General features: G+C 41.0%; 1 protein-coding gene across 1 annotated transcript in view; it reads right to left on the bottom strand.

The window, feature by feature from the left end:
* The window catches only part of vill (villin-like), a 77,777-nt gene that overhangs the window by 46,269 nt on the left and 17,739 nt on the right, over positions 1-13,769 (bottom strand). The window contains exons 9-11 of the mRNA XM_055928110.1: positions 12,661-12,761; positions 1,513-1,650; positions 298-456 (exon numbers count right to left, since the gene is read on the bottom strand). Coding sequence (XP_055784085.1) covers positions 298-456; positions 1,513-1,650; positions 12,661-12,761 — 398 coding nt within the window. The remainder of the gene's footprint in view (positions 1-297; positions 457-1,512; positions 1,651-12,660; positions 12,762-13,769) is intronic.

Genomic DNA, 13,769 nt, shown 5'->3' with positions numbered 1-13,769 from the left:
ACCACTGATGAAACCTAGTGACGCTAACATGCTAACATCGCTTCTCCTGGAACCACTGATGAAACCTAGTGACGCTAACATGCTAACATTGCTTCTCCTGGAACCACTGATGAAACCTAGTGACGCTAACATGCTAACTTCAGGCTGGTGACAGAAGTAAATCATGGATTATTGTGGATTCTGTCACCATGGACCTTCAGACAAAACTCAAGGAAAGGGAAATGTCACTGAAATGTCACTCAAAAAATCTCTTTAATAAGATGAAGGACCATGTCACCAGAAGAAAGATGATCGCACCTCAAAGATGATGAGTTTTCCTTTAAAGATGGCCAGGAAGTGACGCGGCTCTTTTCCCATGACCACCCTGACTTGGACCGGCACTCCGCTGTACTTGTTGTCCATGGCAACGGCCTGATAGGCACACGATGTGATCTCATCCTGAGTAGCATGGCGACCCTGCACCGTAAACCAAGACACACGTCAGTCACACACACCCAGCACAACACACAGGTTAATGAACTAGTCACTGACTAGTCTCATCTCCTAGTGATTAATTAACTATACACTGACTAGTGTCATCTCCTAGTGTTTAATTAACTATACACTGACTAGTCTTATCTCCTAGTGATTCATTAACTATACACTGACTAGTCTCATCTCCTAGTGATTAATTAGCTAGTCACTGACTAGTCTTATCTCCTAGTGATTAATTAACTATACACTGACTAGTCTCAGGAGCACAGACTATCAACGTTGACCAACACTATAATGCTGGAAATCAAGGCATTATATATAGACTGAAGAAGACATGGTCAGAACCTGTTGTCAGTGTCTTACCTGCCACATGTAGAGTATGTCTTACCTGCCACATGTAGAGTATGTCTTACCTGCCACATGTAGAGTATGTCTTACCTGCCACATGTAGAGTATGTCTTACCTGCCACATGTAGAGTATGTCTTACCTGCCACATGTAGAGTATGTCTTACCTGCCACATGTATAGTATGTCTTACCTGCCACATGTAGAGTGTGTCTTACCTGCCACATGTAGAGTACGTCTTACCTGCCACATGTAGAGTACGTCTTACCTGCCACATGTAGAGTACGTCTTACCTGCCACATGTAGAGTACGTCTTACCTGCCACATGTAGAGTACGTCTTACCTGCCACATGTAGAGTACGTCTTACCTGCCACATGTAGAGTATGTCTTACCTGCCACATGTAGAGTATGTCTTACCTGCCACATGTAGAGTATGTCTTACCTGCCACATGTAGAGTGTGTCTTACCTGCCACATGTAGAGTACGTCTTACCTGCCACATGTAGAGTACGTCTTACCTGCCACATGTAGAGTACGTCTTACCTGCCACATGTAGAGTACGTCTTACCTGCCACATGTAGAGTACGTCTTACCTGCCACATGTAGAGTACGTCTTACCTGCCACATGTAGAGTACGTCTTACCTGCCACATGTAGAGTATGTCTTACCTGCCACATGTAGAGTATGTCTTACCTGCCACATGTAGAGTATGTACTGCAGCTTGTTAGCTCTCTTGTAGGTGTAGAGCACCAGGTAACAGTCTCCTCCGTAGAACTGACCGAACGAGCTGGGGTGGAGCTCTCTCAACTCCAGGTTCTCTATACGCCAGATCTGGACAAAGACCATTGCAAGTAAGTAATTGTGGGAGTAGGTGTTTGGTATTTTATTTGGATCCCCATTAGGTGTTGCAAAAGCAACAGCTACTCTTCCTGCGCGATCCACACAGAACATGAAACATGACATAATACAGAACATCATTAGACAAGAACAGCTCAAGGACAGAACTACATACATTTAAAACATCACACGTAGCCTACATATCAATAGATACACACAAACTATCCAGCTCCAACAGGGGAGAGGCGTTGTGCCGTGAGGTGTTGCTTTATCTGTTTGTTGAATCCAGGTTTGCTGTTTATTTGAGCAACATGAGATGGAAGGAAGTTCCATGCAATAATGACTCTATATAATACTGTACCTTTTTCTTGAATTTGTTCTGGATTTGGGGACAATGAAAAGACCCCTGGTGGAATGTCTGGTGGGGTAAGTGTGTGTGTCAGAGCTGTGTGTAAGTTGACTATGCAAAGACCCCTGGTGGCATGTCTGGTGGGGTAAGTGTGTGTGTCAGAGCTGTGTGAAAGTTGACTATGCAAAGACCCCTGGTGGCATGTCTGGTGGGGTAAGTGTGTGTGTCAGAGCTGTGTGTAAGTTGACTACGCAAAGACCCCTGGTGGCATGTCTGGTGGGATAAGTGTGTGTGTCAGAGCTGTGTGTAAGTTGACTACGCAAAGACCCCTGGTGGCATGTCTGGTGGGATAAGTGTGTGTGTCAGAGCTGTGTGTAAGTTGACTATGCAAAGACCCCTGATGGCATGTCTGGTGGGATAAGTGTGTGTGTCAGAGCTGTGTGTAAGTTGACTATGCAAAGACCCCTGATGGCATGTCTGGTGGGATAAGTGTGTGTGTCAGAGCTGTGTGTAAGTTGACTATGCAAAGACCCCTGATGGCATGTCTGGTGGGATAAGTGTGTGTGTCAGAGCTGTGTGTAAGTTGACTATGCAAAGACCCCTGGTGGCATGTCTGGTGGGATAAGTGTGTGTGTCAGAGCTGTGTGTAAGTTGACTATGCAAAGACCCCTGGTGGCATGTCTGGTGGGATAAGTGTGTGTGTCAGAGCTGTGTGTAAGTTGACTATGCAAACAATTTTGTATTTAACACATGAAAGTTTCTTATAAAAAGAAGAAGTGATGCAGTCAGTCTCTCCTCAACTCTTATCCAAGAGAGACTGGCATGCATAGTATTTATATCAGCCCTCTGATTACAATGAAGAGCAAGACTTCCTGTTCTGTTCTGGGCCGGCTGCAGCTTAACTAGGTCTTTCCTTGCAGCACTCGACCACACGACTAGACATAATCAAGATGAGACAAAACTAGAGCCTGCAGGACTTGCTTTGTGGAGAGTGGTGTAAAAACAATCTATTTACAACAGACAGACCTCTCCCTATCTTTACAACCATTGAATCTATATATTTTGACCATGAAAGTTTACAATCTAAGGTGACACCAATTAATTTAGTCTCCTAAACTTGTTCAACAGCTGAGGTCTAGAACTTAGGGAATGATTTGTACCAAATACAATGCTCTTAGTTTTATAGATGTTCAGGACCAGTTTATTACTGGCCACCCATTCCAAAACAGACTGCAACTCTTTGTTAAGGGATTCAGTGACTTCATTAGCTGTGGTTGCTGATGCATATATGGTTGAGTCATCAGCATACATGGACACACATGCTTTGTTTAATGCAAGTGTCAGGTCATTTGTAAAAATAGAAAATAGTAGTAGGCCTAGAGAACTACCCTGCAGTGCACCACACTTTGTAGGTCTGCTGTTAGAACCAGTAAAGGCCGCTTTACCACTCTTGGGTAGTGGAATGACTTTGGCTTCCCTCCAGGCCTGAGGACAAAGACTTTCCTCTCGGCTCAGATTAAAGATATTTATTTATTTATTTATTTATTTACCGTTATTTTACCAGGTAAGTTGACTGAGAACACGTTCTCATTTGCAGCAACGACCTGGGGAATAGTTACAGGGGAGAGGAGGGGGATGAATGAGCCAATTGTAAACTGGGGATTATTAGGTGACCATGATGGTTTGAGGGCCAGATTGGGAATTTAGCCAGGACACCGGGGTTAACACCCCTACTCTTACGATAAGTGCCATGGGATCTTTAATGACCTCAGAGAGTCAGGACACCCGTTTAACGTCCCATCCGAAAAACGGCACCCTACACAGGGCAGTGTCCCCAATCACTGCCCTGGGGCATTGGGATATTTTTTAGACCAGAGGAAAGAGTGCCTCCTACTGGCCCTCCAACACCACTTCCAGCAGCATCTGGTCTCCCATCCAGGGACTGACCAGGACCAACCCTGCTTAGCTTCAGAAGCAAGCCAGTAGTGGTATGCAGGGTGGTATGCTGCTGGCATATGACAGATAGGAGTGGCTATAGAGTCAGATTAAAGATCTGACAGATAGGAGTGGCTATAGAGTCAGATTAAAGATATGACAGATAGGAGTGGCTATAGAGTCAGCTACCATCCTCAGTAGCTGTCCATCTAAGTTGTCAATGCCAGGAAATTTGTCATTATTGATCGATAACAATACTTTTTCCACCTCTCCCACACTAACTTGACAAAATTCAACATTACAATGATTTTCTTTCATTACTTGTTTTTTTTATACATGAATATAATAGCTCACTGTTTGTTGTTGGAATTTTATGCTTAAGTTTGACCACTTTGACTGTGAAGTAATCATTCATATGATTGGCAACATCAAATGGTTTTGTGATGAATAAGTATCTGATTTCGATGAAAGATGGAGTTGAATGTCTTTCTGACCATTATTTCATTTAAAGTACTCCACGGTTTTTTCCCATCATTCTTTATATCATTGATCTTGGCTTCATAATAACGTTTCTTCTTCTTTTTGTTGAGTTCAGTCACATCATTTCTCAATTTGCAGTAAGTCAGCCAGTCAGAAGTGCAGCCAGACTTATCAGCCAGTCCTTTTGCCCCATCTCTTTCAACCATACAGTTTTTAAATTCCTCATCAATCCATGGAGCCTTAACAGTTCTAACAGTCAGTTTCTTAACAGGTGCATGTTCATCATTAATTGCAAGAAGCAATTTCGTAAATTAATCAAGTTCAGTGTCTGGATGCTCCTTATTAATCACATCAGACCAACAAATATTTTGAACATCATCGCCATAAGAGCCATAAGAGCAAAATCGTATACACTATTTTAGGCCCAGCTGTTGGAACTTTGTCTTTCCTGGATATAGCCACTATTTTGTGATCACTGAATCCAATGGGTACATCTTCAGAACAAAGTTCTACAGAATTAGTAAACATGTGATCAATACATGTGGATGATCTTGTTCCTGTAGTGTTTGTAAACACCCTGGTAGGTTGATAAATAACCTGAACCAGATTACAGGCACTGGTTACAGTGAGAAGCTTCCTCTTGTTAAACGCCCTGGTAGGTTGATTAATAACCTGAACCAGATTACAGGCACTGGTTACAGTGAGAAGCTTCCTCTTGTTAAACACCCTGGTAGGTTGATTAATAACCTGAACCAGATTACAGGCACTGGTTACAGTGAGAAGCTTCCTCTTGTTAAACACCCTGCTAGGTTGATTAATAACCTGAACCAGATTACAGGAACTGGTTACAGTGAGAAGCTTCCTCTTGTTAAACACCCTGCTAGGTTGATTAATAACCTGAACCAGATTACAGGCACTGGTTACAGTGAGAAGCTTCCTCTTATTAAACACCCTGGTAGGTTGATTAATAACCTGAACCAGATTACAGGCACTGGTTACAGTGAGAAGCTTCCTCTTGTAAAACACCCTGGTAGGTTGATTAATAACCTGAACCAGATTACAGGCACTGGTTACAGTGAGAAGCTTCCTCTTGTTAAACACCCTGGTAGGTTGATTAATAACCTGAACCAGATTACAGGAACTGGTTACAGTGAGAAGCTTCCTCTTGTAAAACACCCTGGTAGGTTGATTAATAACCTGAACCAGATTACAGGCACTGGTTACAGTGAGAAGCTTCCTCTTGTTAAACACCCTGGTAGGTTGATTAATAACCTGAACCAGATTACAGGCACTGGTTACAGTGAGAAGCTTCCTCTTGTTAAACACCCTGGTAGGTTGATTAATAACCTGAACCAGATTACAGACACTGGTTACAGTGAGAAGCTTCCTCTTGTTAAACACCCTGGTAGGTTGATTAATAACCTGAACCAGATTACAGGCACTGGTTACAGTGAGAACCTTCCTCTTGTTAAACACCCTGCTAGGTTGATTAATAACCTGAACCAGATTACAGGAACTGGTTACAGTGAGAAGCTTCCTCTTGTTAAACACCCTGGTAGGTTGATTAATAACCTGAACCAGGTAACAGGCACTGGTTACAGTGAGAAGCTTCCTCTTGTTAAACACCCTGGTAGGTTGATTAATAACCTGAACCAGATTACAGGCACTGGTTACAGTGAGAAGCTTCCTCTTGTTAAACACCCTGGTAGGTTGATTAATAACCTGAACCAGATTACAGACACTGGTTACAGTGAGAAGCTTCCTCTTGTTAAACACCCTGGTAGGTTGATTAATAACCTGAACCAGATTACAGGCACTGGTTACAGTGAGAAGTAAGCAAGAAAGTAGACCTCTTTGTTTACATCACATACACTATTAAGCATTTCACACATATTATTTAGATACTGACTGTTACCACTTGGTGGCCTATAGCAGCACCCCAAAAGAAAAGGCTTTATATGTTTCAAGCTGCAACCACAACACTTCAATAACACTTGACATGAGATCTTCACTAAGCATTACAGGGATATGGCTCTGAATACATACAGCAACACCTCCCCTATAAGCATTACAGGGATATGTCTCTGAATATATACAGTAACACCTCCCCCATAAGCATTACAGGGATATGGCTCTGAATATATACAGCAACACCTCCCCCATAAGCATTACAGGGATATGGCTCTGAATATATACAGTAACACCTCCCCCATAAGCATTACAGGGATATGGCTCTGAATATATACAGTAACACCTCCCCCATAAGCATTACAGGGATATGGCTCTGAATATATACAGCAACACCTCCCCCATAAGCATTACAGGGATATGGCTCTGAATATATACAGTAACACCTCCCCCATAAGCATTACAGGGATATGGCTCTGAATATATACAGCAACACCTCCCCCATAAGCATTACAGGGATATGGCTCTGAATATATACAGTAACACCTCCCCCATAAGCATTACAGGGATATGGCTCTGAATATATACAGTAACACCTCCCCCATAAGCATTACAGGGATATGGCTCTGAATATATACAGCCACACCTCCCCCATAAGCATTACAGGGATATGGCTCTGAATATATACAGCAACACCTCCCCCATAAGCATTACAGGGATATGGCTCTGAATATATACAGTAACACCTCCCCCATAAGCATTACAGGGATATGGCTCTGAATATATACAGTAACACCTCCCCCATAAGCATTACAGGGATATGGCTCTGAATATATACAGTAACACCTCCCCCATAAGCATTACAGGGATATGGCTCTGAATATATACAGCAACACCTCCCCCATAAGCATTACAGGGATATGGCTCTGAATATATACAGTAACACCTCCCCCATAAGCATTACAGGGATATGGCTCTGAATATATACAGTAACACCTCCCCCATAAGCATTACAGGGATATGGCTCTGAATATATACAGCAACACCTCCCCCATAAGCATTACAGGGATATGGCTCTGAATATATACAGTAACACCTCCCCCATAAGCATTACAGGGATATGGCTCTGAATATATACAGTAACACCCCCCCATAAGCATTACAGGGATATGGCTCTGAATATATACAGTAACACCTCCCCCATAAGCATTACAGGGATATGGCTCTGAATATATACAGCAACACCTCCCCCATAAGCATTACAGGGATATGGATATGAATATATAGCAACACCTCCCCCATAAGCATTACAGGGATATGGCTCTGAATATATACAGCAACACCTCCCCCATAAGCATTACAGGGATATGGCTCTGAATATATAGCAACACCTCCCCATAAGCATTCCTGTCTCTTCTATAGATGTTATATCCTTGTATTGCTACTGATGTATCATCATGTTAATGATCTAAGTGAGTCTCAGAAATGGCTAATATATGAATGTTATCTGATGTTTGCAAGTTATTGATTTCATGAACCTTATTTCTCAGGCTACATATATTAATATGGGATATTTTCAGCCCTTTCCTGGGTAGCTTATCAGAGACATAATATGAAAAAGCAAGACAAAAACTATACATTCAGCAGTCCATTAATCAGTTGGTGTGTGTGTGTGTGTGCTGTGGGGTTGAAGCTATGAACCCATAGTCTTGTCTCTCTCATCCCTTCCAGGCTTCTGGGAGGGAGGGTGGACAATGAGCCTGTCATGTAAGTATTGTCCCCATGCACTCTGGCAGCTTTTATGGCTGGGATCAGATCTTTCCTCTTCTGGCGCACAGCTTCAGGATAGTCCTCGTTGAGGAAGATATACATTACCAGTCAAAAGTGTTGACACACCTACTCATTCAAGGGTTTTTCTTGATTTTTTTGTATTTTCTACATTATACAATAATAGTGAAGACTGCCGATCTATAAAATAACACGTATGGAATCATGTAGTAAACAAAAAAGTGTTAAACAAATCAAAATATATTTTATATTTGAGATTCTTCAAAGAAGCTACCCTTTGTCATGATGACAGCTTTGCACACTCTTGGCATTCTCTCAACCAGCTTCATGAGGCAGTCACCTGGAATGCATTTCAATTAACTGATGTGCCTTTTTCTAAAGTTCATTTAATTTCTTTCCTTCTTAATGTGTTTGAGCCAATCAGTTGTGTTGTGACAAGGGGGTATACAGAAAATAGCCCTATTTGGTAAAAGACCAAGTCCATATTATGGCAGGAACAGCTCAAATAAGCAAAGAGAAACGGCAGTCCATGATTACTTTAAGACATGAAGGTCAGTCAATACGCAACATTTCAAGAACTTTTATAGTTTCTTCAAGTGCAAGTCGCAAAAACCATCAAGCGCTATGATTAAATCTGTCTCTCATGATGACCACCACAGGAGAGGAAGACCCAGAGTTTCCTCTGCTGTGGAGTGTTAAGTTCATTAGAGTTAACTGTACATCAGATTGCAGCTCAAATAAATCCTTCACTGTCACAGCTGTCGTCTTCCTCCTCGTCCGAGGAGGAGAAGTTTGAAGGATCGGAGGACCAATACGCAGCGTGGTAAGTGTTCGTCATTTTAATGGAAAAAACTGAACACTACAAAAACAACAAAGAAACAACTGTGAAGCTAAATACCAATCGTGCTGAAACAAACACTACACATAGACAATCACCCACAACCCACAATGACAAAACAGGCTACCTAAATATGGTTCCCAATCAGAGACAACGACTAACACCTGCCTCTGATTGAGAACCATATCAGGCCAAACACAGAAACAGACAAACTAGACATACAACATAGAATGCCCACTCAGATCACACCCTGACCAAACAAAACATAGAAACAGACAAACTAGACATACAACATAGAATGCCCACACAGATCACACCCTGACCAAACAAAACATAGAAACATACAAACTAGACATACAACATAGAATGCCCACTCAGATCACACCCTGACCAAACAAAACATAGAAACAGACAAACTAGACATACAACATAGAATGCCCACACAGATCACACCCTGACCAAACAAAACATAGAAACATACAAACTAGACATACAACATAGAATGCCCACTCAGATCACACCCTGACCAAACAAAACATACACTGCTCAAACAAATAAAGGGAACACTTAAACAACACAATGTAACTCCAAGTCAATCATACTTCTGTGAAATCAAACTGTCCACTTAGGAAGCAACACTGATTGACAATACATTTCACATGCTGTTGTGCAAATGGAATAGACAAAAAAGGGGAAATTATAGGCAATTAGCAAGACACCCCCCAAAACAGGAGTGATTCTGCAGGTGGTGACCACAGACAACTTCTCAGTTCCTATGCTTCCTTCCTTCCTTTCCTAAAATCTATTAGCTAACCACGTTAGCAAAAGACACCACTTTTTTTACTCCATCATTTTTTTACTGCATAGGTAGCTATCACAAATTCGACCAAATAAAGATATAAATAGCCACTAACCAAGAAACAACTTCATCAGATGACAGTCTGATAACATATTTATTGTATAGCATATGTTTTGTTAGAAAAATGTGCATATTTCAGGTATAAGTCATAGTTTACCATTGCAGCCACCATCACAAATCGACTAGAATAACTACAGAGAGCAACGTGTATTACCTAATTACTAATCATAAAACATTTCTTAAAAATACACAGCGTACAGCAGATGAAAGACACAGATCTTGTGAATCCAGCCAATATTTCAGATTTTCTAAGTGTTTTACAGCGAAAACACAATACAGCGTTATATTAGCTTACCACAATAGCAAACATCACAACAGCATTGATTCAAGCCAAAAATAGCGATAACGTATAAACCACCAAAATACATAAATTTTTTCACTAACCTTCTCAGAATTCTTCAGATGACAGTCCTATAACATCATATTACACAATGCATATAGAGTTTGTTCGAAAATGTGCATATTTAGCGGCACAAATCGTTGTTATACAATGTGATTAGTGGGCAAAACTTCAAGCAATCTGTCCGGCGCCATCTTGGAGAGGCACCTAATCTAATCGAAAACTATTCATAAACTTGACTAAAAAATACAGATTGGACAGCAAATGAAAGATAAATTAGTTTTTAATGCAATCGCTGTGTTATATTTTTAAAATTAACGTTACTGCGCAATACAGCGTGCGCTAAAGCGAGACCGCACCGAAATTCATGGCGGAATTATTATTTGACATTTGTCAACATAAATACGAATTAACAGCATAAAGACTGCTTACTATTTGCTGAGCTTCCATCAGAATCTTGGGCAAGATGTCCTTTCTCCAGAACAATCGTCTTTTGGTTGAAAGATGTCCTCTTCTCCTGTCGAAATAGCCGCTAACGTTAGCTATGTGCCGGAAAGGTGTCCAACTCCTGATAGGGCGTCACAAAGAAATCCCAGAAAATCGCAGTAAACTGCTATAAACTGCTATAAGTCGGTTTAAATTAAGTACCATATGATGTCTTTAACAACTGTAACGAATAAAAACATGACTGGAGATATAGAACTGCTAAAACGAAAGCTTTGCAGGACGCCATTGTGATGTCCCTCTTGCGCCAGGCGCCCCGTTGAAAAGAACGGTACTTCCGTTCCACGGTCTTATATAGGGCCCCAGATGGTGCAATCCACTCCATTCAAATTCTCACCGCTTACTGACATCTAGAGGAAGGCGTATGCAGTGCATGTAGCCCCGTAGCTTGCATGGGGACTTATAAACTGACCTCAGAACAGGGACCTCGATTTCAGAAATCTCACTTCCTGACAGGAAAAGTGCTGCAGAATGAGTTATGTTTCACTCAGAGAAATAATTCAAACGGTTTTAGAAACTAGAGAGTGTTTTCTATCCAATAGTAATAATAATATGCATATTGTACGAGCAAGAATTGAGTACGAGGCAGTTTAATTTGGGAACGAATTTTTACAAAGTCGAAATGGCGCCCCCCTATTGACAAGAAAGGCACACTTTACCAGCATGGCTACCACAGCATTCTGCAGCAATACACCATCCCATCTGGTTTGCGCTTAGTGGACTATCATTTGTTTTTCAACAAGACAATGACCCATAACACACCTCCAGGCTGTGTAAGGGCTATTGGACCAAGGAGAGTGATGAAGTGCTGCATCAGATGACCTGGCCTCCACAATTACCCATCCTCAACCCAATTGAAATGGTCTTTGATGATTTTGAAAGCAGGGTGAAAGAAAAGCAGCCAACAAGTGCTCAGCATATGTAGGAACTCATTCAAGAAAAGCATTCCTCATGAAGCTGGTTGAGAGAATGCCAAGAGTGTGCAAAGCTGTCGACAAGGCGAAGGGTGGCTACTTTGAAGAATCTAAAATATATTTTGATTTGTTACACACTTTTTTTGGTTACTACATGATTCCATATGTGTTATTTCATAGTTTTTATGTCTTCACTATTATTCTACAATGTATAAATAATTAAAAATAAATGAAATTCCTTGAATGAGTAGGCGTGTCCAAACCTTTGACTGGTACTGTACATTCCTCTCAAGTTCTTGGCTCTTTCCAGAACAGCTGCCTCGTCCTTGAACTCAGGAACTTAACCGTACTCCTGCTGGCTTTGGTCTTTGACACGGTAGCTAGCAACATAGGTTACACGGTTACTCCTCACAGTTCCTGACAGGGCAGGTCACAGGGAAGATTGAAAACAACAAACAGCAGGGATCTAAACAGCCATAAACCAGGGACAATCCGTGATCCCAGCCACAATGGCTAACCGCATCGCGGGCTGCGTTCTCAAGAAAACCTTGCTAGCTTGATAGGCCAAATAGCTCTTCAAACTCGGCTGGCAGGATCACTTATTTGAAGTTCCGTTTAGTTTCAGTTAGTTTTCAGACCTGATTTGTTAGTTTTTATTTAGTTTTAGTCTTATAAAAATATTTCTATTTGTTTTTTTAAATGATTTAGTTTCAGTTTTAATGTTCGGACAGATAGCACGTGTGGGAGGCCAGGAGACATTTGGGTTGTATAGTTTAAACATATAGTTCAAACAACTTTAACAGCAGTCCAATGTGTTTTAACATTTTAACATTAGTAGTACATGTAAGGAGAATCAAGTTAGCTACCTAATCATTTATGTTTGAAACTTCGCCCTCTCCTGCCAGCACTTACTTCATATATTTAGTTGCTTGAAATCCCCCAAAATATTAAACTCAATTGAAAACAATATTAGATTTTTGCCCAAATTAAAAGATAACAAATAATAGCCTTGGTGTGGGCGTGTCTCACCTGAACCTGTCCAGAGGCGTCGTCCACCATGCGTTGCTGTGCTGCCAGTTCAGGACGAGCATGAAGCTCCATCACATCAAACTTCACCTGCTCAACCTTAGCTACAGGACACAATGGTGTTGAGATGGAACAGCAAACCTAAACAACTATGACCAGGGTTGATAAGGATGGATTTACAGTGTACAGAAGTTACTCATTGTAAATAAGTGGTTGTTTAGTTAGTTACCCATCATCTTTGTTTCCTGTAGCTAATTACAGCACCTTCAGAAAGTGTTCATACCCCTTTGCTTATTGCACATTGTGTTTCAGCCTGAATTTAAAATGGATTAAATATATTTTTTTCTCTCACCCATCTACACAACAGTAAGTGTATTTTTCCGGGTGTGAGCGTGCAGGACAAAATAATAGCAATTCTTACACTATTGTTCTAAATTCAATCACCTTCTTCATCCTCATCATTCAGTTCTTTGAAATTCAATTTTTGAAGTCAATTATCAGTTTCTATTTGCTTTATGTCGCCCAGTCATTGTCAGTTAGAGACACATTAGCGCCTTGGGACCTAAAAGCATAATCAGTGCTCTAACTCCCCCTTGTGGTGGTCTGGAGTAGTGATGCAGGGTACCGTACTAAACCACAAATTACCTCGAAGTCCCACAAAACTTGAAGTTGAGCAAATACTGTACCTATCTTGGCTAGTTAATAGTAGTTACCTATGGTGGCTAGTTAATAGTAGTTACCTATCTTGGCTAGTTAATAGTAGTTACCTATGGTGGCTAGTTAATAGTAGTTACCTATCTTGGCTAGTTAATAGTAGTCACCTATTGTGGCTAGTTAATAGTATTCGCCTATGTTGGCTAGTTAATAGTAGTTACCTATCTTGGCTAGTTAGTAGTCGTTACCTATCTTGGCTAGTTAATAGTAGTTACCTATCTTGGCTAGTTAATAGTAGTTACCTATCTTGGCTAGTTAATAGTAGTTACCTATATTGGCTAGTTAATAGTAGTTACCTATGGTGGCTAGTTAATAGTAGTTACCTATTGTGGCTAGTTAATAGTAGTTACCTATTGTGGCTAGTTAATAGTATTCACCTATGTTGGCTAGTTAATAGT

The sequence above is a fragment of the Salvelinus fontinalis genome, chromosome 7 (assembly GCF_029448725.1).
Source record: "Salvelinus fontinalis isolate EN_2023a chromosome 7, ASM2944872v1, whole genome shotgun sequence".
Classification (NCBI taxonomy): domain Eukaryota; kingdom Metazoa; phylum Chordata; class Actinopteri; order Salmoniformes; family Salmonidae; genus Salvelinus; species Salvelinus fontinalis.
The sequence above is the reverse complement of the archived record's forward strand: the minus strand, read 5'-3'. Positions and strand labels throughout refer to the sequence as shown.